The sequence below is a fragment of the Drosophila takahashii genome, chromosome 3R, assembly GCF_030179915.1.
Source record: "Drosophila takahashii strain IR98-3 E-12201 chromosome 3R, DtakHiC1v2, whole genome shotgun sequence".
Classification (NCBI taxonomy): Eukaryota; Metazoa; Arthropoda; class Insecta; order Diptera; family Drosophilidae; genus Drosophila; species Drosophila takahashii.
The window spans coordinates 26,655,094-26,679,800 of NC_091681.1; the positions used below are offsets into that span (position 1 = coordinate 26,655,094).

Below are 24,707 nucleotides of genomic sequence, written 5' to 3' on the forward strand. Positions count from 1 at the left end.
TATTGCGTACAAGGCGTTGCCATTTTGTGATATATTCCGGCGATGAAAGGTCTCTTCGCTGGATCCCAGCAAAAGAGCCATTAAATGTTTAGCTGTGAGAACGTAAAGTGCATTTATCTGTCGGGCGCCAGATGTTAACCCCGCCTCCGATCTTTATTTAGCCTCGATCGCATGCTCCGGCGCACCTGCGCTATTTTCGGGGTTTACTTGAGAGGATTGGGCAATTAGTTGTTCAAAATCATTTATTCAAGGAGGTTGACAAGTTTTGAGCGATTTTAGTTGAACACGTAAATTTTCTGGGCACCCTTAAACCATTTGCCGCATGGTCCTGCGAACTTTTCATCACATGGCGGTGACACTGTGGTGGGTGCAGATGTTGTAGAGTCCGTCCAACTGGGATACGAAGTACTGGTTTCAGAGCAGGCAATCCAAGATAAAGAAGCCTGATCAAAACAATAATCAATTTTCGGCGTTGTTGTTTCGTCTTCGGAAAGAACACAGGCAGCCAGGGAGCAGAGAAGGGCAACGATCGTTAGGAACTTCATTTCTGCGGATTTCAAAACAAACTGATGAATATTTGATACTATTTTGTCAGTTTTATACTTTTCCCCTTATTTGATTTCAATTGTTTAACGAAATGTTATAATAAAACAGTTGTGCATATGATCTATTTAAATTAAAAGCCTTATTTATTTTGCTAATATTTATTTTGAATATTATATTGCCAAATTAATCGACAGCTGGTGTATTTCAAGTATTCTTTTGAAAAAATTAATAATTTGGAACCACCTATACAAACTTTATCCCATATATTTTCGTTGTTGTTGATTTCCTTTCTTAGTTCCCGCTGAGCTGTTGTTAATTATATTTCATTTATTTTCGGAGAAAATATCCAAGTAGCGGGGCAGATTTGGGGGAGCAAAAGAGCGTCGGCACGTGAAATTACTTGTCGGCAACGGGGCGTATGCGCAACAAGAAATATTAACAGCCGAAGCAGCTGTTGGATAAACTCAAATACCATGAATAATGATAACCAATACAAATAAAATTTGTTTAAAAGTACACGCGCTACGCGTCCGCAAGCAGCGTCAAAATGAATTGGTAAATTAAATTAGGGGAATTTTCTCTGAAGAGTTTCTATGAATGGGGTTCCTTGTACAGTACTTATGTGTTCAGTAGTATCATAAAGTACCAGTCCTCTTTTTTGTATTTTTGATGGGAATGAATATAAATAAGTACCAGTTACGCTTAAATTAAATTTGTATCTAAACATTTTTCTTCAAAAAAACTCAAACTATAATCATTGTTTTGAAGTTTTATTGTGATTAGTCACGAGACTTCCTAACCTTCAAAATATATGATTAATAAGAAAATACTTTCATGTTTTTTTTTCATTTAAACCTAAAAAATAAACTTCAATTAAATAAATGTTAAAATAAAGACGTAAAAGAAGATTGTTTCAGATTGCTTTCGATTCAATCAAAAAAGATTTCTGCGAATTTTTTGAATACCTAACTCTAGTTTTTATGGCCACATTAGAGCTGTGAAATCACGTAATCAAAATAAAATTTACGATATATTTAGCGTGCTCTTGCTGAGTTTTATCTAGAAACATACATAAACATCGAGAGTCTTTCGACCCGAGCTAAATAAAATCAGGGAATTTATGACAGCTGATTTGGCCGGAGCGAGTTAGTCATCTCAAAAGACTAAACTGGCCGCACATGAATACTATGCGTACATATGCTTTTGATTTAAGAGTTTTATGGGTTCCACGATCCCCCGATTTAGCATATTTTATTCGCGAATTGTGAGTCAGCCAGCGGGGGAACACGGAATGCGGAATGCACTTGGGGCGACCGCCAGCGATGGCCAAAAGCGAATCATTCTCTCAAAAGGCACTTTCAATTGTGGCCAGCAGCAGAGAGGATTGAAAAATAAAATAAAACACAAAAGACTACAACCAGTTCTATGAATAGAATGACAACAAAATCAGCTGCGCGTCTAAAATCACATTTGCGATGAGTTACAGGGGGCTGCGGGGGGTGTTCGGTGGGTGGGGATCGGGGGACCTTATAGCAGCGTCGCCAAAAACCTGCCAAACAGAGTCAAGAGTGCAGTCGGCGTCAGCGTCGACGTCGACGTCCAGTCAACGTCACATGCAATACCAAAAACACAACACAAAACATGAAGCGAAATAAATATTGAACAAATTATGTATTGAAGACGTTTCACAGACGCGGATGGTCATTTAAAAACTTTATAACGAATGAGGTCTAATTATACATTTTTAATAAATTAAAAACATTTAGTAAAAACAAGTTGTTATTTAATATTTTTATTTAGTTACTACGAATAAGAAAACAAGAGAGACCGCTATAGTCGGGTTCGTGTCCCGACTATCTATTACCCGTCACTCGGCTAAAGGGAGTGCGAGGGAGATGGTTATATATTTTTGGATTGCGTATAACTTTTTAATGAATGGTCCGATTTGAAAAATGTCTTCTACATTTCGATAGGTATAAATATACACAACAAAATTGCATTTATACTTCTCGGAAATCTTCAAAGGTGTGACCGCCAGGCACATTTTAAAATCGTTAGTGGGCGATTGTGGGCGTTAGAGGGGGCGTGGCGCTCGTCTGAAATAAACTTGCGCTGCGTAGGAAGCCCAAGAATATGTGTGGAAAATCTCAACCTTCCAGCTTTTGTAGTTTCTGAGATCTCAGCGTTCATACGGACAGACAGACAGACAGACAGACAGACAGACGGACAGACAGACGGATATGGCTAGATCGACTAGGCTAGTGACCCTGATCAAGAATATATATACTTTATGGGGTCGGAAACGCTTCCTTCTAGCTGTTACATACTTTTGCACGAATACAATATACCCTTTTACTCTACGAGTAACGGGTATAAATATTGCTGAAAGACTCAAGAATGTGATAAGTAAAAAATCTTTGAGATAATGTATGACTCGAAAAATGTGTCACTTAATCTCGTTTTGAAACGAATAAAAATTTTTTGTGATTCATTCGAATTATGTTTTTAGAGAAATATTTTATGACTAACTAATAAACGCTAAACAAAACAAATACTTAGTTTATACCTAATGTGATCACTATTTAAAGCCAAAAGGAGTTTGTTAAGGGGATCTTTAGTTCTACTTGACCATCCCCAGCTGTATGATTTATCTGAGAAAATAATAATAAAGAAATTGAGAAATAAGCTGCGAGCATTTGGCTGCATAAAAACTTAGAGCAAGGAGGCGCACACAACTCAGTCGAGTTGAGAAATTGTCGCGGCCAGTACGAGTACAAGTACCAAAGAAACCGAAAGCAACGCCCGCAGCTCGTGCAATTATATTCAAAAACGAAAGAAAATTCTGAAATTTGTTTACGAAAAAAAAGGCTTACCATTTTGTTTGTGTTGTGTTTTTGAAAAGAGAAAACCAAAAAAACGTGCTTGCCCCGCCAGGAATTGTGTAATTAGCGGGCAATCAAGTGATCAGTATTAAGCACCCACTGAAGTATTACGACTTGAGATCATTCAACAGCAATCCCCATCCAGCCAAAGATCATCGATATGGCGTCCCGAAAAGTGAGTCTATTGTGGTGCAGGGGTGGCCCTTATCTGATCGCCCATCTTTGCATTTCACCCACACGATTTTCCATTGCTGGTTTGTATTTACGATATATTTACGACGAAAATGGAGGACATGTGGTTTTCATTACCTTTTCATAAAAACAAAATATTTGTCAATTTATTTTTAGTCAAACGGGCGGGCCAATTTCGCTCACTTGCGCCTTCGGTGTGTAAATGTTGGGTGTAATTTTAGTTTCAAATAAATTCAAATTAATTAAAATGGAAGTGAAAATTTATTTAGCATTTCATTGGCGGCGCTCGGCGACGCTGATTCATGCAATTCCCCAGCGATGCAAGTGGCGCCTCACGTAGTTGCGGTCACTTGGCTGCCGTTTTTGGCGCGATTCGAAAAGTTTATTTCCATATAAGGGAATCCTCAGCCAGACGAACTTGTATGGGCACCAGTCCCAATGTCGCACTCCCTTGTGGAATGTGGAATGAAGGACTGGCTTCCTAAAAGTCTATAGCTTGAGTTGTTGTCAATAACTTTTTTATAAAACTAGGATAGAACATTTTAGTCCAAAAACTTTATTCCTTGATTAAAAAAAGAAATACAATTTTTTGCCGCAAGGTCCTCCGTTGCTTCCACCACATGGGCGTGCTGTAGTTGTTGTATATGTTGCTCCAGTTGTACTTTCAAATTCGGCAGCATAATTTTCCGTTGTGGGCGTCGTACCTGCAATGACAACTAGAGCCATGGCACTCAGAATCAGTAGGACGGCGAAGAACTTCATCTTGTTAACTTTCTATCAAAAGTGATAGTTTCTGAAACAAATTTTACACTTTTGTACCTTAAAAGGTACCGGGATACCGTTATTGACACACATGCTTAAACTTTAATTACGCATCCAAACAATTCAAAAATTATTTAAACAGCTGAGCAAACAATCTAAGTTAATTTACCAATATTTATTTATTCGGCGTAAAAGTAAACCACGTGTAAAATGTTTTTTATATTAGCTTTGGGAAATTTGGCAGAATGTTTATTTCATTTTGGTAACTCTGTAACGACAGTGCTAATTCGGTTACCGAATTTCTCAGTTTTATTTCTTTTATTTGGTCAATTCAACTGTTGACACAAATGCTAAATAGATATTTTATGTTCTATCTAATCATAGAAAACTTTTCCCGCTGTTTGTTCACAAATAAGGTTGCTTTGCTCTTACCACCACGCGTAGTTCTGTTACGGTGTCACATGTTTATTAGTAAAACAATTTGTTAAGGTTAAAATTTCATTTTATGTTTTCTTGGTCCCGAAAATAAGTTAATTTTTTAGAAGAAGAAGTAAAGTTTCTTGCCACAAGCACCACCAATTGCGCCTACACAGGGTGGCAGTCCGCAGGGTCCTTTGGGTCCGCTTCCACATGGATCTTGTGCCGGAGGAGCACTAGTTGTAGTAGTTGGTACCTCAGTAGAGGTAACGGTATCTGAGCCATAGTCATTGAAATCCGAAGATAATGTGGTAGAAGAGGCAGACAGAGCGAGTCCTAAAATTCCGCACAGAAGGAACAAAATAGCGAAGAACTTCATTTTGGTATCTCTGAATCGACTTTGATATCTTTGAGACAGAAATTCACGGTTTTTATACTTTTCATTTTTGATAAGTTAAATATTGACACAAATGCTAGAGCGGTGCATATTTGAAATAAAAATCTCAAGAAAAGAACAATTGGATAAATACTTTAATAAAATCAGAAGCGTAGCTGAGATTTGGTTAAAGGGGTTTCCAATATTTTTCAAAAGACTTGACCTTTAATTGTAATTGAAGTTTTTGTATTTATTTATTAAAACATAATTAATAAAAGATGACCAATACAGCAGCTATCACTGGACTAAACCATTTTATGAAAGCTCAAACTTTTACTAAAACAATGTTTATAGGACCTATTTTATTACTTCGGAAAAAGGCTAATTTATTTGTAAAAGAAGTAGAGTTTTTGGGCGCAAGGTCCATTAAGTCCGCCAACACAGGGTGGCAAGGGGGGTGGGATTTGTCCGCAGGGTCCTTCGGGATAGCTGACACAAGGAGGTTGACCCACAGGAGCAGCGGTAGTGGTGCTAGTTGTGGAAGCTGTGTCGTAATCCGAAATGGAGTTCGTGGACGAAGAGGAGGACGCAAATCCTACAATGCCGCACAGAAGAACAAGAATAGCGAGGAACTTCATTTTTGTAACTCTCAATAGACAGTGATAGGTTGGTAACAGAATTTCGCTGTTTTATACTTTACGTTTTGACAAGTAAAGTGTTTACACAAATGCTAAAGAAATATTTCATATTGTCCCTAATCATGGAAAACTTTTCCCACTGTTTGTCTACAAATATGGGAGCTCTAATTTTAGAGCCAAGCGTGGATTAACTTCATGGATAGAGAACCTTAACTATTTGATTGGTTTGATAGTTCGAAAACTTAACAAAGTTAAACTTTCCTTTTTATGTTTATTTCGCCAGGATGATATGTTTATGTTATTCAGTAGAAGAAGTACATTTTTTTTCCGCAAGGTCCACCAGTTCCGCCTACACAGGGTGGCAGTGGGGGAGGAGCCTGCCCGCAGGGTCCTTGAGGATTGCTTCCGCATGGAGGTTGCGCTGGGGTAGGTACTGAAGGGATAGTGGTAGTGGTCGACATTTCCGTGGTGGTAGTCGATTCTCCATAGTCCGACGAAGCCACAGACGAAGTAGAAAACGCATTGGCAGCTTCAAAACCTACAATGAAGCACACAAGGAAAAGAATGGTGAAGAACTTCATTTTGGTAACTCTGTATTGACAGTAATATTTTTCTGGCAGATTTTCGCAGTTTTATACTTGCCGTTTTTGGCAAATCAAATATTGACACAAATGCGTTTGAGATATTTGTCAAACAAATCTTAAGAAAAAGAAACAATTGGACAAACTCTTAGATACATTTTATATTGCAAGAATCATGGAAAACTTTTCGCTACTGTTTGCCTGCTAAATATGGTTGATCTATTTTTAGCTCCATGCTAAAATTCAGTTCAACGATTCAATGGACATATAAGGAAGGGACTGGAAAGCTCCCTTGGGGAATTCGGCGAAGGATTCGCTGCCAAAAAACGGCATTATGCATTCCACAGGTTGATCCGCAATCGATCATACATAGCTACTCGTTTTGACTTTGACTCATTTGGCTAAAATTAACGATTCCTAACCATATCGAGAAGGTCGCTGGTTGTCAGCCCCATTTGCTTAGCTCATTCACTTGTCTGGCCGTCGTCGTGCATTTGTGTCTGCCTTTCGTTTTTGCATTTGATCAGGCGGAAAAAGAGGGAGTGGAATTAAAAAGGCATTGCCAAAAGCAATCCACAAATATGCCAAATATTTACCAGAATTATTTGCTCTTCCCTCGTTATGGGTGTGCAAGAGGATCATGAATCATTTTATTTGCTGGCTTTTCTGTTTTCGTTTTGAAAAGGGTCGGGACTTGCCAATTCTGGGGCTTGGTCTCAAAGGTTTCAGGGACATACTTCACATAATTGTGCTTCCGAAAATGATAACATCCTAATTCCAGTAATTTAATCAAAATAACGGAAGAATTGCTTTCATATTTTCACCACACTTTCTTTGCCTTTTAATGTGAAACTTTTCATATATTTGTTTTTGATAAAAATAACATTTATTTTTGTTGATTACGAAACGATTTTTTTAATAGGACGCATGAAATCAACCGTACGATTGGTGACAAGTTTATTAGTCATTGCATTCACTACAATCCAAGCTTCGTTTTTTAAATAAATAACACTGATGAGTAAAATGTTTTTACAAGTTTATTAAGTTACTTTCTGTCTTAAGTAAGATTCAAAAAAATATACGAATTAGTCATAGAACGGACATAATTAGTCATAAACAGGTTCCTATTTTCATACTTTTAATATGGGTACATACTTAGTTAAAATAAATAAGGGGACCTCATGACGTTTTTTTGTAGTAATGTTTACAGTTAATATAAATTTCTAAACAAAAATAGAATTGCCTGAAGCAACAGATATTTCTCAAAGGTTTTATAACTAGTCTAACAAAAAAGCTCTTATATTTGATAAGCGCCTTCAAAAGCTTAGTGCATACTTTAAGGCTCAAAAAATTAATAAAAAATTAAGGGTATTCTCTACTCTGTGGAATTGATTACAAAGTTGAACCTGGCCTCATGAGTTGAGCCGCTCCACTGTGGGGCGCCTAGAACAAAAAGCCTGCCGAAAATGGTTTTTTTTTTTTTAAGATTTTCCAAAATGTTGCAATGCAACTTTAAAAACAATTGAATTCTCTATACACATCAAAAGGAAAGAGTGATCTGTGTTGAATGGTTCTCCCACTACAGATTTATAAAGTGGATTTTTCGAAATATAATTTTAGCCAATAAGAAAAAAAGGTATTTTTACACATCTTTGAAATTTTTCTGAAAGCGCCCAAGGGCCTAAGTCGTATATGTAACGATTGAAATTTTAAGAGCAACCAATTCTTAAAATATTAAAAAAAAATAAAAATTTTAGATACATAATTACTATTTTTTTTTAATTTTTTAAAAGTGGTCAAAAAAAAAAGGGATTTTTTGGATATCCTTGGACGTAAAGTAGTGTTACACCCTAGATCCCCGTTTAATTCTTTTTTTAAAAAAAAGTTTAGATATTTAACTACATATTCTGAAAAAATTAGCCTGCCCTTTTGTGCCTCTTCTGAGAAAACCGCAGTTTAAGTTAGCAAGAAATGTTCATAATTTGAAATATCGTCAGCCCTGGTTCATTCGCGCGCCCTAACATCATGAAGATATTTTACTTATGTGAAGGTATTGATGAAGATAATGATAAATTAATAAACAAATTTGGGTTTAAAATTTTAAGCTATGTTATTTTACTAAAAATACATATATGAAGTAAATACCGGTTTCTACCAGTTTTTTTTTGAAAATATGCTATATTTCCTTGATTGATTCTATGACATCTATAAGATATCATTGACCAATTAAAAAAAAGGTAAGAATAGAGCTAAAATGATAAATAATGACTTAATCCCAATTTATATGAACCAATATTGAAATAGAACCGAGACATTCCCCTTTGTAATAAGCGTTTATATGGCAGCTATAAGATATAGTTGACCGATTTGAATAATTTTTTTTTTCAAAAATCAAGTTAAATTAAAAAAAAATATTGGGAAACTTAGAACCCTATAAGTAATTTATTTACATTTTTTTTCTAAAAAAAACAATTTTTTTTTCTTAAAAATTTTCTACAACAAAAAAATTTCACTAAAAAAATTCACCTTATGATGTTTTTTTACATATTTAATTGCCTTCAACAATGCCCCATCAAAAGATATTCGATATAGGGCTCCGCTGATTTAAGGCAGACTTTTGGCTTTTTCGCCCCACTGTGGAGCGGTAAACAAACTTGAAAAAACGACAACAAAACAACCGAGAGAGAGAGAGAGAGCAGAGCGAGATCGAGAGAAGAAAAACAACAAAATGTACAGCGATCGGGAGCGAGACGGGGAGATGGAGAGAGAGACAGCGAATGCCGGTGTGCGACAAACGGCGGCGTTGAAAAATAAAAATTTATTTAACGGTGGTACGCGCAAGAGTAACGACGGTCCCGGTCCCGGAAAATCGTCAAACACAACGCACGGCGGTGAATTAGTGCAAAACGCGAATACAAACGGTCAAACGACGCAGGCGACCATATTCCTCAGCCACAACAACAATAGCCATACCAATCACCACTACAACAACAACGGCCACCACAGTCACGGCAGAAAGAACCCGCCAAATTCGCAGCAAAATCAGCAAAACGCGTGTGTTTATACAACCAACAATAACAGCAACAACAATAACAATCCGGAGCAGAATTTTAGCAACTTAAATTTCTACGCCCAACAACCAGCCGCACACTACGACGTTTGCCATCAACAGGTGTGTGTGAGTGTGTAAGGAAATGGGGGAGTGTGCGTAGGCCACAGGAGAACTTCCCTAAGTGGGAACCTTGAAAGATCTCGAAATTTCGTGGAATTCGTTTTTAGGAAGAAAGTTCATTTTTGTCTTGAGAACTTTAATTTACGTGGTAAAATGAAACGAATCCGAATCCCATAGTGACAATCTATAACTCCCTCCCTTACCAGACTTATTAAATGGTTCATTATTGGATCTAAAGTATTCATATACGAATTACTAAGAATTAATCATTTCGTGAACTGCTGTTTTTGAGAAGGCTAATTATTCCGAAAAACAATAAAATTTGTATCTTTAGATTGCTTAAAAAAAATAATTCAAATAAAAAATTATATCAATTCAATGAAAGTAAAAAAAAAATTCAATTGACCATTTATTAATTACGAAAAATTAAGGGTGCACATAATTTACACTCCAATTTGACTGTAGTTTACTTGGGCCGCTTTTAATTGCTGCAGTTCACATTGCGTTTTGTCGCGGCATTTCGCAATTAATGAAAATGTTAATGAACTTCACACGCTGCGCACTCGAGCACTCCACTCCAATTTCTTTTTCTAGCCATATTCTCATGTTGGCCAGGCCCAGACGGATGAGGGAGGGGCGGGGGGCTGCGGGGGCTCTATTTCTGTTGGTTTTTTGGGGACGACTACGTTTCTGTTTCGGTTTGTGTGTGGCACGCGAACTCCGTTTTGCTCCCTTGTCCGCAGTCGTCTTCTGATCACTCCGCTTTGCGCTCGTTCTTCGCGGGCCTTTCTGTCTGTATACCCTTTTCGGGAACTTTTCGGGCAAGTTGGTAAACAATGAATTAGGCGGAGTTACCTGGGAACTTGTTTCTCCGGTCAAAAGATAAGGGCAACTCACAAGTTTCAAAAGATACGGAGTTCTTTAACTTGAAACACTTAAAAATTAATTTATATTTTGTATTCGTTGTTTTGGAATATAATTATTAAATCACTTAAAAAGTTAGATAATAATAAAGCGAAAAACCAGCTAAAACACAGTCAAATTCAGCAACTAAAATTGTTTAGCCGTTAAAACTAAATATTTTATACTTTAAAAATAGATCAAAGGGTTATTAAAATTCTAGCAATTTGCAAAAAATTAATCCATTAAAAAAGCGTATTAAAATGTCGCCTGCACTTAACTTTCCTTGACTCTTGATTGCCACTTGGCTGCGGGAAAGTGGACAGTCCACAGTCCACTCCACAGATACGATACTGAAGTTCTGTTTGGCGGGCCCAAACGAAACTGGAACAAGTCTTGGCCTACGCCACACCTTGTGTGATCCAATCGGATCCATTCGAATCAATTTGCTCCAGGAGTGGAGTTGACGGTTTTTATTGGAGATCGCTTTTGCATAGTTGCTAAGTGATTTTCGAAGTAACCACATCCCACACGCAGCCATTTAGACACCCATTTACCGGCACACCCATCCAACCCTAGTAAACCCGGCTAACTCGATCTCTGCGTAATCGCTAACCCACAGACGAACGACTACTACCAATCCAGACAGGACGGCCAGCAGCAGGCGGAACAGTACGAGGAGAACTTCGACGAGGACATGGAGGCCGAACGCGATCTCGCCGAGGATGCCCAGTGGAAGAAGATCCAACAGAACACCTTCACCCGCTGGGCCAACGAGCACCTGAAGACGATCGATCGGTCGATCAACAACCTGGAGACTGACCTGTCCGACGGTCTCCGACTGATCGCCCTCATCGAGGTGCTGTCCCAGAAGCGAATGCCCAAATACAACAAACGCCCAACATTCCGCAGCCAGAAACTGGAAAACGTCTCGGTGGCCCTGAAATTCCTCCAGGATGAAGGTATCAAAATCGTTAACATTGGTAAGTAGCACATTTATACATATATGATATATCAAAGAAATTCCCAGAATTCTCGGATTAACTTAAAGCACAGAATTTGGGTTGGGTCTCACGTATCTCTAATAGTTTTAGCAACCGCACAATTGTGGTCGTGAATCAACTTTATGAATTAATTAGAAGCGCTCGCATCGTTGGCCATCGAAAATGTTTCCATTGAAAATTGCATAATTTGCTCTTTCAATGGGGAGATAAGTCAACTGAAGATGCGCCGCCAACGCCGCAAGAGTCTCGGGTTAACACCAGATCCCCTGCCCGCTGCAATCCGCACGATCCCATGTGGATCCAAGCTGTATTATATATTTTAAATTTCTGCCTCTAACGACTCGCTTCGAGACTACAAAACAAAATGATGTCATTGCCGCGTTTATTCAAAGCGCCAGCTTCAATGCGAGTTTTACTTTCATTTGTATTTATATGCATAATTCAAGATTGTGTTCAGCAATTTACAGTACCTGCACAGTGCGCAAACAACCGATTTGAATACCCCTAAAAAGGGGTATATTCGGCTAGTGAAAGCATTGAAACAAAAATTTCTTTATTTATAAAATATAATATCGAAAGCTATTTGATCTTAAAGTACCCAATTCAATATATATATTAGAGATATCTTATCAGTTCACGATACTTTCTGCTATGAAGTCATATACACCTTTAGACAAGAGAGCACCAGCGAAGCGTGGACAATTTGGAAGGCTAATTTCATTAGAGCACTATCGCTTTCAAAGACCATTTCCATTGCCGAATCACGAGCGTAACAGAACCTGATATTAATGGCCAACTAACTGCATCATGCTAATTTGTTTGATTGAAAACTATACAGATGAGGCATGTGATATGGGGATTTATGACTCAGAATCACGGTCCTAACTCAGCCATCAGTCGGTCATTGAGGCATTCAGTCGGAGGATGATTATGCCGGGTATTGCATTTCATATACAATGTAATCAGTTACCCTGTACGCCTTTCGTCTGACCCCGTGACGTTATTGATAAGACCGTCAATCTCCAAACGCTTGAAATGAAATTAATCATTCAGTAGGTACTTACTACCCCGTATAAAACAGATAAACAACTTCAGTATCTAAATGTTCCAGAAAGGCAGTTTGTCAATAATTGTCAGCTAGGTAAATAATGTTTACAGATATGTTTACATACACCTTTTTTTATCAACCCAAAGGGGAGCTGACTTTAAAATGTAGATACAAAAATGAAAGCCAAACAAACGCGTTCGTTCGCTGAAAGCTAAGTAAATGCAATTTTAAGTTATTTTAACGGGAATTGCTGTTCACTTTTTGTTTTTGGCGGTACAATCGTTTCGGAGGTATTTTTATAGCTATCAGCACTTTCGTTTTCGTGCGATAAAAAATATCATCCATTCTGGTGGACTTGGGTTAGCGATAAGACGTTTTCATATCTACCCCGAAATTTTCGACGCTGGCAACTCAAATTTCGCGATTTAAATTCGCATTTGCCGAAAAGTATTCGCAAGGAGAGATTACTCATCATCTGCTTATTCAGGTCGAATCTTTATCATCAGCTTAGTCATTACCTAAATTTTAGCTTAAATGACATTATTCACAGGAATGCAAACATTAATTGCTCGTTTATTTTGGCAAACATACCAAAAACAGATAACGCATCCAATTTTGGCTATTATCGTTGCACAAATAGAAAAATTATAAGAAAACGTTGCTAATTAATTTAACGAGCCGCACCGCACCTCTTCCTGTTGTCGAAATTTTGTGGTTTCAATCGAATTAAATTGGTACAGTGAAAGCTTCCGAGTGAAATTTTGGTTCTCAGTATTTGGGAACATTAGCAGGCCAGCAGTTTGGGTTCCCACTGTATCGCACAGATCATTTCTGTTCGGTTATTTCCTTCCAAGTCGTTTTTTCCTCTTTTGTGCTGTCAATTGAATTAGCGCGAAATTTCGTGGAGTTATGTGTGTGTCGGGTTGTGTGCCAAAAACCACGCAGCTGCTGGCTCAAGAGCTTGTCTTTGAGTCCAGAGCCCCGGCTCCGAGTGGGATTGTAGATTTCCATGGAGCGCCGCTGTTCGTATCTACAAATGTTTGCGCTAAAAAGTCCACAAAAACAATAATAAAGCCTCTCGGGCGGTCGCAATAAAATGCAAAACAAAAACAGCGAAATAAGCAAATAAGAATAACAAAATTAAAAGTACAAAGCAGAGGGAAGAACAAACCTAATACGTGCCGGATAGAGTAGAGATAAAGTCGCTCAGTTGACTCTCCATGACATCATCTGGTTTTTGGGGTATCGCACATACTTCGCCTTTTGCATGGAGTTTGGGAGCCGAAAACCCAAAAGTTGCTAGAAGCAGCAGCAGCAAACCTAATGGTTCCCATAAAGTCAGGCTCAATTTGTCACAGCCAATTGATTCTTATTGATGACGCCATCTCATCGCCCGAACATCATTAAAAATCATCTATGGAGGGCGTCAAAGATTTTTCCAGGCAATGAGTCAAGCACATAAATGCATATTTCACTTAATGGAAGCCTCTTGATCATCCATTTGACCCAATTTCATTTCTCTTGTGTGCTTGTTAATAATTTGTTCATATTTTTGTGATTTTACCCATGATCACCACGGAGGCAAGAATCTAATTGAAATGCATAACAATTTATGTATTACCCGTTAATCAACATTTTGTTAGAACGTTCCCCAAAAAAAAATTCTTGATAAATTGCTCATGAAAATTGTTTTCGTTCGGGCTTACAATCTTTTGTTTCGCAATTTAATTGCTAAGCCTATCTAAAAAACATTTAACATGTATTTTTGTAGGACATTCGCAAAAAATAGATTGTATAACATTCTTGATAAATTAGTCAGGAAAGTTGTTTTGGTGCGTGTAAACAGCTTCCGTTTCCTAATTTCATAAGCTTAGGTTAGTGAATCACCGGGTTGTAAGAAAATATGCAGAGCCCACACTATCAGCTAAATTTCCGTTGAATTTCTGCTGAATCGGTCGAAAAATGACACGACCGAACATCAATACCTGCATTGATCACCTGGCACGTACTCACCGGTGTTTTTATAAATCATTTGCAATGGATCAACATGACGCCATCGATTCAGACACGTCACCGTTGAGCTGAGGCTAACCCTCTGATCCACTGGCTAAAAAAAGAAATGATGGACGACTACACATCGTCACTCTCCAAAGGCAATTGTGATAAGATTAAGTTGTTATGAGCATCGTTACCTACTCGATGGAATGTCGAGATTCCCTGGCCAAGCAGTACATATGTCAATTATTTAAATTAGCAAAAGTTGGCCGTTATAGAGAGATCTGTGGAGACCCGGCTCAATTAACCCCAAACAAGTGAAAAATAACAGAAAACTTTCAGCGCTTGTGACACCACCCGAATGTGGGACAACCCACATCAGAAATGCGCCCAAAATGGAGCGCTGAGCGGCTTAAAAAGTCAGGCTCCGACTTTTTCCAAGCAATGTCAACGATTTTTTGCGGCTTAGCCCTGCCCTGGCTCTAATTTAATTAGCCGCGCAACAGTTAGGCGTCTGGATGATTGGCTCCAGACCGAATGGAAACAGGTTTTTCCGTTTGGAAAATCTTTTTCCAGACGTTTTCCATTGTATCGTCGTGGCTGTTTTTCCGACTCCAACTCGGTGCTGTGGTATGCGCGTGCCGCTCGAAGAACGTGTCTGGTGACCCAAGCCGGTTACCCGTGAATTGCCCGTGAGTGCAACACAGCAGCGACCGGGATTGTGGCCTCGGAATCCGAGCCGAGTTGCAGCCGCAGCCTCAGCATTCTTGTTATCTGAATGTTAAATACTTTTCTGCCGTTGCACTTAACATCATAATAACTCTGGCCTCTTCGAGGCGAGAATCGTTGCAGATAAATCATGTCAAGTCATCATTTGACATGGCCAAACGATTGGAGGCTTCTGTAACAGGTCTACTTCGAGATTCTGTCTCTCGCTTTTGGGTGGACATATCCGATTGCTGTGGACAATGACAGCGAAATTATGATAGATTGTAACCCAGAGATATCAGAGGTTTCCAATCGTTACTTTTAACAGTGAAATGCTTTTTTCCGCATCTTAAAAATCAAGTGTTAAGCTCGTTAAGAGATAAGGGAGTTCTACAGCGACACAATGTATGTACCTGTTAACAGATACACTTATCGTAGCCATGTTCTAAGGTTATCTTCGTTGTGTAGAGGCTAATTAGCTAGAGTTTTGTTTTCTGAGGTTAACTTTTGTTTTGAAGAATGAAAACTTTGACAAGCTTCTAAAGCGTGACACATAATTTTAAATACAACCCTAACGTTCGTAATTGTTCTAGGAAATTCCAAAACAAAGAATAATAAGTTCGTCTATATAATGTTTTATGACAAATTCTGTCGCTAGATAAGATTATACTTGAGAAATATGTGTCATTGAACTTATTGTATTAGACACAATAGATGTACAAAGGTTCTTAAAAATAAGAACTAAATTTGTCACGACATATTATATGAAGCTTATGCAGCTTTTAACTTCTTGATGAGAATGATTTAGGAATGATGATTTTTATAAAAACTAAATTCATAAAATAATTGAATTGTAAACCTATTGGCCTTACAATTAGTGTTAGGCTACAATCTTATTTATATAGCGGGAAATTAGTTTCCTTTCCTGGAATCGAAGAATGCTTGTTTTATGTAAGCCTTAATCACATTAGCTTGATCATGCGCCCATCGGAAATTCCAAGAGTTCTTTTGTACTTCAAAGACGGATTAGATTTCCCACTTCGGAGGAGCTCATTCTTCGGTGAAATTTCTTTTCTCGTTCTCCGCGATCTTCACACTTATGCATATGTATGGAACTGAAGTTCCCTCGTCCGGAGTTCGCCTGGTTAATATGCATTACATATTCCTATCACAGTTATGGCATCTCGTGCTCCTCTCCAGACATTAGCATATTTCTATATAATTTACAGCATATTTTCTTGTTCGCGCAGCCGTGCCAAAAACAAACTTTGGACTCTTGGAGTTGACAAGCAACCAGTTTGAGCTGCAAGCTCCACAAAGACATCCAGTTGGTGTGGAGTTTTGGCCAAGACAGTTACCGAGGCTCGCCGATTGGCATTCCGACTGCTGCCTAATTAGCCAAATCATTTCTGGCTATTTAGTTTTTCTATGCCGTTTTAATTGCGGCTTTCTTTCGACTCGCGAATGGAGTTGTTGCTCTTGCTCAGTGTCTTGGATGTATTTTTCATAAATATGTCAACGGGCTGGGTTTACAGATTGGCAGCTAATTCATTTGTCAAGGCATCACTCGACCGTAAAAGTATTTTAAACGGCCAAACGCAGAGATGGCCGGCAATTTGATGGCTTTTAGGAGAGGCCAAGCGACCAACAAAGCAAAGCAAAGTCATTTGGCCATTTCGCCAACCCATCCAGCCGGTTTCCCTGTCCACTGGCCGCAAGTGGCCGGCTACTCAAGTAAACAAAGCCAAATTGCAAATTTTTTTATTTCGCAAAAAGTGGTTATTGCTGTTGCGGGTGTTGGTAAGAGAGCTGGCTCTATCAGCAATCGTTTAACGGCTCGTTGAGCAGGCCAAAAAGCACAAAACGATCCCAGGTTCTAAGTACTACATAGCCCTCGCGGGTAGAAAAACCAAAGAAAGAAATGTAGAACATCCAGTACGTACGTCAGCCTGTCGTCACTTGGCATATTCGGTTACCATTCCGCTGGCCACTGAGTTTTCCCCGTGGCAACTTTCCCCCATGATGATGGAGGCGGAATTCCATTCGCGTCATGGTTCAGTGCGTGCCAAATGCATTTTCCAAGGGGCCTGGAACCCGGGTGTTGACTAATCGGCGATAGGTAATCAGAACGATCCCCACGCCTTTCACCTTGCGGTGTTACGCTATTAAGCGAAGATCCCATTATCACAGGTTCAATAAACCCCGGTGACTATCTCTGAATGGTTTTAGCATGACAAAAGGCGATCCGCTCAAAGCGCAGGCTTTGTTGGCCAAGTTTAAGGTCGACTCGGCGGTGTGAAGATAAAGCAAACCGGCAAGACCTGTTGATTGCGTGTATAAAAAGCCCTGAACTTGACCAGGAGGCAAAGTGGCTGTAACAGTTAGCGGACATCTCTGGCCATAATTGGCAGCTTGTCGAATGGCAACAGGTTTGCAGCCCCATCTGTCACTGGCAACACTTTGATGGGGCTGCAGCCGATTGCAGTGGCTGCCACAAGTTGTCGGGACAATTAATAGATACATTAAGTACATACATACGATTGGTAACGGTGCGAGTTCTGGTTTTTCTTTCCCCCCGGGCTGCCAACAAAGTAGGTAATCCAATCTCTATGTTCTTCTCCTCCTCTTTAGACTCCTCGGACATTGTGGACTGCAAGCTGAAACTGATACTGGGTCTGATATGGACACTGATTCTGCACTACTCGATATCGATGCCCATGTGGGATGGCGAGGACGACAAGCAGCTGAACGGATCGGGACACACGCCCAAGCAGCGGTAAGTGACGCCTACCCCTGTTGGCTTTTGGCTTGTTCAGTACTAAATCACTCTTTTGCTGGCAGCTTGCTCAACTGGATACACGCCAAGATTCCCGACTTGCCCATCAACAACTTCACCAACGACTGGACCACGGGCAAGGCGGTGGGCGCCCTCGTCGATGCCTGTGCCCCGGGTCTCTGTCCCGACTGGGAGCTCTGGGATCCCAAGGATGCCGTGCAGAACGCTTCCGAGGCCATGGGCCTGGCCGATGACTGGCTCAACGTCCGCCAGCTGATCAAGCCCGAGGAACTGGTCAACCCCAATGTGGACGAGCAGTCCATGATGACCTATCTGTCGCAGTATCCCAACTCCAAGCTCAAGACCGGTGCTCCCCTGAGGCCCAAGACGAACCCCAACAGGTGAGTGCAAGTTCTTTTTAAGTTTAACTTTTCTAACTCGAATTATTCGGTTCTTAAAAATATCTGAAGTGCTACATTTTAAATAAAAGAAGGTATTTTGGGCAACACATTAAATATCTATTTTCATTAGATCTAAAAGCTTCACCCAAAGTTATGAATCTTTAAGAATCTATTAAGAAAAGATTTTAAGCCTTACTTAAGTTTTGAAAGAAACGATTTGAAAGTTGTTCTGGTAGTAATGTGCCAGGTTCAAGTTCGAGTTAGAAAAGTTTCGACTTCTTTGTATGATCTATAAATCCAGCGTTGTTCTTTCTACTCAACTCTATTTCAAATTCAAGTTATATCTTATGGTTCTTCCGTCTGTTCTTTTGGCTAATGCATTCCTCTGGTTCTAATCTAGACTTTATCTATCTTTCTTCTCTCTCTCTCTTTCTTTTTATATCTTTTTTCCTCCGTGTATATTTGAGCAACGTTTTTAATGTATTGGATATTGTTCTTGTTTTCCCTATCCGCTCCGTATACATATTATGTATATATATATACTACCAACCCATATATATTTATTAAACGCCTCAAAATGCAAAACTCAGCATTCCTCCGCCGCGGTAAGTTTCTTCGGCATGCCTCCTCTCGTTCTTTTGCGTTCTGTTCTGATCTGTTTTGGCCGCCACTTTATTTTGGCCAACGTTGTTATTGACTTGATTTTCGGTTTATAATTTATTGACTTCTTATGGTATTTGTGATTTGAATGCTCCACCAGTTTCGGTTACTTTTGTTCTGCTGCTCTCCGCTTTTCGCGCTGCTAGCCCAGAGCAATCCGTATCTAATGGATACTTCAACGCCGCTGCTTTCCTGTTTGTATTTCTCTTGTGCTCGCTGGCGGCTTTTATTGCTCTCAACAATTAGCGCTCACTAAACGCATTCATCTTGGCCGACGCTGATTTAATTTGCTGCTTTGTTAAGCTACCAAGATTTTTGATTACAAGATTGGGGAGCTCTTGGGGGTTTTTTGTTCTTCATCACATTGAATTTTCAATTAATTATTGTTTTTCTATATTCTTAGTGATTATTTTCTTGTTGTAACTAAATACTGTTTTTAAAATTGTTACAAATCAATTATAATTTTTTGTATTTTGAATTTATGTTTATAGAATAAAATATATTAGATAACTAGCTTTGTATATTGGGCGCCAAATCTTTTTATTTAGAATATCCAAAAAGTATGCTTCAAAAAATAATATTCGAGATTAGTTCTTTAGTATACCGCAATCGCAAAAATGTGGCGCCACCCAAAAGAATATTTTCAAAAATATTTTAAATCTCCATATCTTTTGTAAATATTTTAATCTATCTGCAAAACCTTTATAATCAAAGCTAAATGCGCTGGGCTGTCTGCGACTTAAATGTTTTTCCAATGTATCATAATTGGCTATGTAGAGCTCTTCATGCTAATTAACAATATATGCTAACCCATCTTTATTTCTTCATCCACAGAGTGCGTGCATATGGTCCTGGCATTGAACCCATTGGTCCTGTGGTCGGAGCCCCAGCCAACTTTACCGTCGAAACATTCTCCGCGGGCAAGGGTAAGTTATCAGAGCTTCAGTTAAGAAAAGTAAACTAGATTAACAATCTTTTATTTCTAGGTTCTGTGGATGTGGACATCCAGGGACCCAACGGCGAGATCGAGAAGGCCGATGTGCGATTCAACAATGACAAGAACCTCACGTACACCGTTTCGTATGTACCCAAAGCCGAGGGTTCGCACAAGGTGGCCGTTAAGTTCTCCGGTCGCGACATCCCCAAGTCGCCGTTCCCCGTGAAGGTGGAGGGACATGCCGGCGACGCCTCCAAGGTTAAGGTAACGGGTCCCGGCATCCAGCCCAGCGGAGTGACCATCAAGAAGCCCACCTTCTTCGACATTCTCGCCAAGGATGCGGGCCGCGGAGTGCCCGAGGTGATCATCATCGATCCGGCCAACCACAAGACATCGGTGGCGGCCAAGGTGCGTCAGTTGGAGAACGATACGTGGCGCTGCGAGTATGTGACCGCTCTGCAGGGTCTGCATTCGGTGAACGTCTTCTTTGCCGGCACTCCCATCCCGAACAGTCCGTTCCCCGTGAAGGTGGCTCCGCTCTCGGATGCCCGCAAGGTGCGCGCCTCCGGTCGTGGACTCCAGGCCACTGGCGTTCGTGTCGGCGATGATGCCGACTTTAAGATTCACACCGAGGGAGCCGGCGAGGGTGAGCCAGAGGTGCGCGTCATTGGTCCGGGTGGCATGAACCAGAACGTCATGCAGTCGAAGGTGGATGGCAACACGTACGAGTGCCACTACTATCCCACCAAGGAGGGTCGCTACGTCATCATGGTGACCTTTGCCGGGCAGGAAGTGCCCAAATCCCCGTTCGAAGTGAAGGTGGGACCCAAGAAGGAGTCCTCGATTGTGGCCTATGGGCCTGGATTGAGCAGTGGAGTTATTGGCTACCCGGCCGCCTTTGTTGTGGAGACCAATGGCGAGACTGGTGCCCTCGGGTTCACCGTGGCCGGTCCCTCGCAGGCCGAGATCGAGTGTCACGACAATGGCGATGGCTCCGCTCTGGTCAAGTATCATCCAACCGCTGTGGGCGAGTACGCCGTGCACATTCTGTGCGACAACGAGGACATCCCCAAGTCGCCATTCATCGCCCAGATCCTGCCGCGCACCGATTTCCATCCCGAGCTGGTCAAGGCCAGTGGACCGGGACTGGAGAAGAACGGCGTGACGATCAACCAGCCGACCAGCTTTACTGTGGATCCCAGCAAGGCGGGTAATGCCCCGCTGGACGTTGTCGTTCAGGATGTGTACGGCACAAAGCTGCCCGTGGAGCTGAAGAACAACCCGGATGGCACCAAGAAGGTCACCTACACGCCCACCTCGGGAGTACCGCACACCGTTGAAGGTAGGTCTTCGAGAACGTTAAATATGTCCTTGAATAGTTACTAGAGCCCTGCGTGAATCATTCAATTTTTGTTTTATCATAGTATGCCATGAAATTTCTGATTTGTTTAATTCAATTCTATGTGAAATAAATTGAATGTTTTTCTAATTAATTTCGAATTGAATGAATGAATGAAAGAATAATTTTTATGAATTTTTTCAATTTGCCAGATTTTTGTTGTGCTTTTAAGAACAAAAAGTGGAAAATTTTTAACAAGTCAATGTTAACTGCTTAGAAAATAAAATTCATGCAGATTAAATCACAAAATGATGGCCCTTTCTTCTTCAAAAGAAATGGTCGTTTGAATTATTTCGGAATTCATGCTATTCATTCATTCAATTCTATTAAACTCAAAATTCTAATTAATTCATTCATATAAAACAAAAAATTCAAAATAATTCATTGAATCCATTCATGCAGGGTTCTAATAGTTAAATTAAAATAATAATTCCAGTTAACTATGGCGGAGTTTCCACGCCCAACTCACCGCATCGCGTTTACGTCGGAGTTCCTGTGGATGCAGCTAAGGTGCAGGCCTTTGGACCCTGGTTGCAGCCCGGAGTTCGCCCCAATGTGGCCACCCACTTCAATGTGGATGCCCGCGAGGCTGGCGACGCCGAGCTGAAGGTAAAGGTCGTCCACGAGGAGACCAAGATTGAAGTGCCCTGCCGCATCATCGACAACGAGGACAACACCTACTCGGTGGAAGTGATTCCCCCATCCAAGGGCGCTTACACCACCACCATGACTTATGGCGGCCAGCGTGTTCCGCTGGGACAAAAGGTCGTCGTGGAGCAGACGGTGGATGTATCGAAGATCAAGGTGGACGGACTCGAACCCAGTAAGTATCCGTAGGTTAGGCAGCAACTTTATACTTTATATAAAAGTGTCCATCTTGAGTGCGTCATGGTCTAAGTCCAAGTCATAATTTCATTCACCCCAAACAAAAGCCGCGCCCCTAAACAGTTTGCAGCAGTTCCGGATCATCACACACGGCCTGCCCAAGGCGGATTTGGCAGTGACCATCACCAGTCCGTCGGGCAATCGCGTGAAGGCTCACATCATACCCACGGCGGAGGGTTTCCTGGTCAACTTCACGCCCACCCAGCTGGGCGAGTATCTGTTAAGCATCTGCTTTGGCGGCACCCCCATTACTCCGCGTCCCTTCCGGCTGCAGTGCCTCACTGGCAGCGATTCGAATAAGGTACAGGCTTTTGGGCCCGGATTGGAGCGTGGTATTGTGGGTCAGCCGGCAGAGTTTATGATCGATACACGTGGCGCCGGGCAGGGCGGATTGGGAGTGACGGTCGAGGGTCCCTGCGAGGCGGCCATCAATTGCCGGGATAATGGAGATGGCACCTGTAACGTGGCCTATTTGCCTACCGAAGCGGGCGATTATACCGTCAACATAACGTTCAACGAACGCCACATCACCGGCTCTCCCTTCCAGCCACTCATTGTTCCGGTGCCGAATCTCAAGAATACCCGCGTCAGTGGCATCGGCATCCAGCCGCATGGTAGGCTATGAGGAGTTCCAGTTGCCAGTTGCCAGTTGCCAATTGCCAGTTCTTCCGAGTGTTCCTGCTGCCGTACAGCTCTAATCCTCTGCGCTCTACTCACCACCTGACCAAGGTTGCTTCCCGCAATCGCCTCGCCATGCCTTCTTGTTCTTGTGCTGTCCCTTCTGTTTGTTTGATTTGAACTAAACCATAAACTACTAATCGCCAGTGATAGGGAGTATCTAGGTGCGAATAATTCTGACGCTCCTAGATATTTAAGAATCTACCTCTTAAAACCTTGTACCTAGGGTAATAAATATACCCATCCCATCACTTTTAATTGCATCGTAATCTTGTTGATGTTGTGCCTTGATGTTTTAAAATTCCTCTAAACATTAGCTCCTACTAATTTTCGATTCCCCCTTAGGTGTAATCATGAATGCGGCCACGGACTTCATGGTGGACATGAGCAAGGTGGGCAGCAACATTGACTCCGGCAAGCTGTCGTGCGCCATCTTCGATCCCATGGGTCATGTGCTGCCCAGCAAGATTGTGCAGGGCCCAACCGACGACATCTTCCGCATCATGTACACACCCTTCGAGGCTGGCCGTCATACCATCGAGCTGATGTACGACAACATACCCGTGCCGGGATCTCCGTTTGTGGTCAACGTGAAGAGTGGCTGCGATCCGGCACGCTGCAAGGCCTACGGACCTGGTCTGGAGAAGGGTCTGACCAATCAGAAGAACAAGTTCACGGTGGAGACCAAGGGTGCGGGCAATGGTGGCCTCTCGCTGGCCATTGAGGGTCCTTCGGAGGCGAAGATGACCTGCACGGACAATCGCGACGGTAGCTGCGATGTCGACTATTTGGCCACCGATCCGGGAGAATATGACATTACCATTCGATTTGCCGACAAGCACATACCCGGCTCTCCGTTCCGCGTGCTCGTCGAGGAGACGGTGGATCCCAGCAAGGTTAAGGTGTACGGACCCGGCATCGAACACGGACAGGTGCGCGAGAGTGTGCCGACCTTCTTCAACGTGGATGTGGGCGAGGCTGGTCCTGGCCGCATCGCCGTTAAGCTGACCAACTCCGAGGGAATTCCCGTGGACAACCTGCGCGTGGAGGACAAGGGCAATTGCATTTACGCGGTGCACTATGTGCCGCCCAAGGCCGGATCCGTGCTCACCTGCCAGGTGAAGTTCTCCGAGGTGGAGGTGCCATGCAGGTAAGATCAATCGGGATTTAGATATGTAATTTTTAACGGGAGAAAAAAATTTTCTAAATTATATAAGCTTTTAACTACCATCTCGACTTATAAATCCCCTCCTTTCCTTCCAGTCCATTTGTGATGACCGTTTTCCCCAAGTCGGAGCCCACCAAGGTGAAGGTGAAGGGTGTCAATGAGAAGAAGAAAACACCTGCTTCCCTGCCAGCCGAGTTTGAAATCGATACGAAGCAGGCCGGCCAGGCAGACATCAATGTGGCCATTAAGAACCCCAAGGGCAAGGCTATGCAGCCGCGCCTGGAGGAAGTCTCCACCGGCACGTATGTGGTGTCCTTTGTGCCCGATGAGTGCGGCACCTACCAGTGCAGCATCAAGTACGGCGACAAGGAAATCGAGGGATCGCCGTTCAAACTCGAAGCATTCCCCACCGGCGAGGCCAAGAAGTGCAAGCTGGTGGAGCAGGCGCCCAAGATCCAGTCATCGGGCAGTCAGTCGCACCTGAAGGTGGATGCCCGTGAGGCGGGAGATGGAGCGGTGACTTGCAAGATCACCAACAAGGCGGGCAGGTGAGGATTGCAGGAGGTTTGAGTGTTTTATATA

The 24,707-nt window shown here is 41.6% G+C and overlaps 3 protein-coding genes and 1 long non-coding RNA gene across 10 annotated transcripts in view; 1 reads left to right on the forward strand and 3 right to left on the reverse strand.

The window, feature by feature from the left end:
- Positions 1–3,573: 3,573 nt before the first annotated feature.
- cher (filamin protein cher) overlaps positions 3,574–24,707 on the forward strand; it is a 34,779-nt gene continuing 13,645 nt past the window's right edge. The window contains exons 1-11 of one of the 7 annotated variants that reach the window (XM_017137485.2): positions 3,574–3,603; positions 11,089–11,449; positions 17,853–17,997; positions 18,063–18,398; positions 18,989–19,003; positions 19,893–19,984; positions 20,045–21,337; positions 21,831–22,217; positions 22,327–22,893; positions 23,303–24,107; positions 24,221–24,673. In XM_017137485.2, coding sequence (XP_016992974.2) covers positions 3,589–3,603; positions 11,089–11,449; positions 17,853–17,997; positions 18,063–18,398; positions 18,989–19,003; positions 19,893–19,984; positions 20,045–21,337; positions 21,831–22,217; positions 22,327–22,893; positions 23,303–24,107; positions 24,221–24,673 — 4,469 coding nt within the window. In that variant the 5' untranslated portion in view covers positions 3,574–3,588. Of the gene's footprint in view, positions 3,604–8,979; positions 9,567–11,088; positions 11,450–17,852; positions 17,998–18,062; positions 18,399–18,988; positions 19,004–19,892; positions 19,985–20,044; positions 21,338–21,830; positions 22,218–22,326; positions 22,894–23,302; positions 24,108–24,220; positions 24,674–24,707 lie in introns of those variants that run through there. The other 6 variants (XM_017137483.3, XM_017137486.2, XM_017137484.3 and 3 more) reach the window with 6 other exon arrangements.
- Positions 4,798–5,178, reverse strand: LOC108054506 (uncharacterized). Its single transcript, XM_017137495.3, has one exon. It carries the CDS (start codon positions 5,176–5,178, stop codon positions 4,921–4,923), a length of 258 nt encoding a protein of 85 aa, XP_016992984.2. The 3' UTR covers positions 4,798–4,920.
- Positions 5,540–6,086, reverse strand: LOC108054507 (uncharacterized). Its single transcript, XM_017137496.3, has one exon. It carries the CDS (start codon positions 5,811–5,813, stop codon positions 5,562–5,564), a length of 252 nt encoding a protein of 83 aa, XP_016992985.2. The 5' UTR covers positions 5,814–6,086; the 3' UTR covers positions 5,540–5,561.
- On the reverse strand, positions 6,282–7,122 carry LOC138913422 (uncharacterized). The gene is made up of 3 exons (XR_011419165.1): positions 6,991–7,122; positions 6,817–6,898; positions 6,282–6,351 (listed from the first exon to the last, which is right to left on the reverse strand). It is a non-coding gene; the product is annotated as an uncharacterized lncRNA (long non-coding RNA).

What these genes read in the sequence shown, in the direction of transcription:
- LOC108054507 (XM_017137496.3), bottom strand. Translation starts at nt 5,813, where the DNA reads ATGAAGTTCCTCGCTATTCTTGTTCTTCTGTGCGGCATTGTAGGATTT.
- LOC108054506 (XM_017137495.3), bottom strand. Translation starts at nt 5,178, where the DNA reads ATGAAGTTCTTCGCTATTTTGTTCCTTCTGTGCGGAATTTTAGGACTC.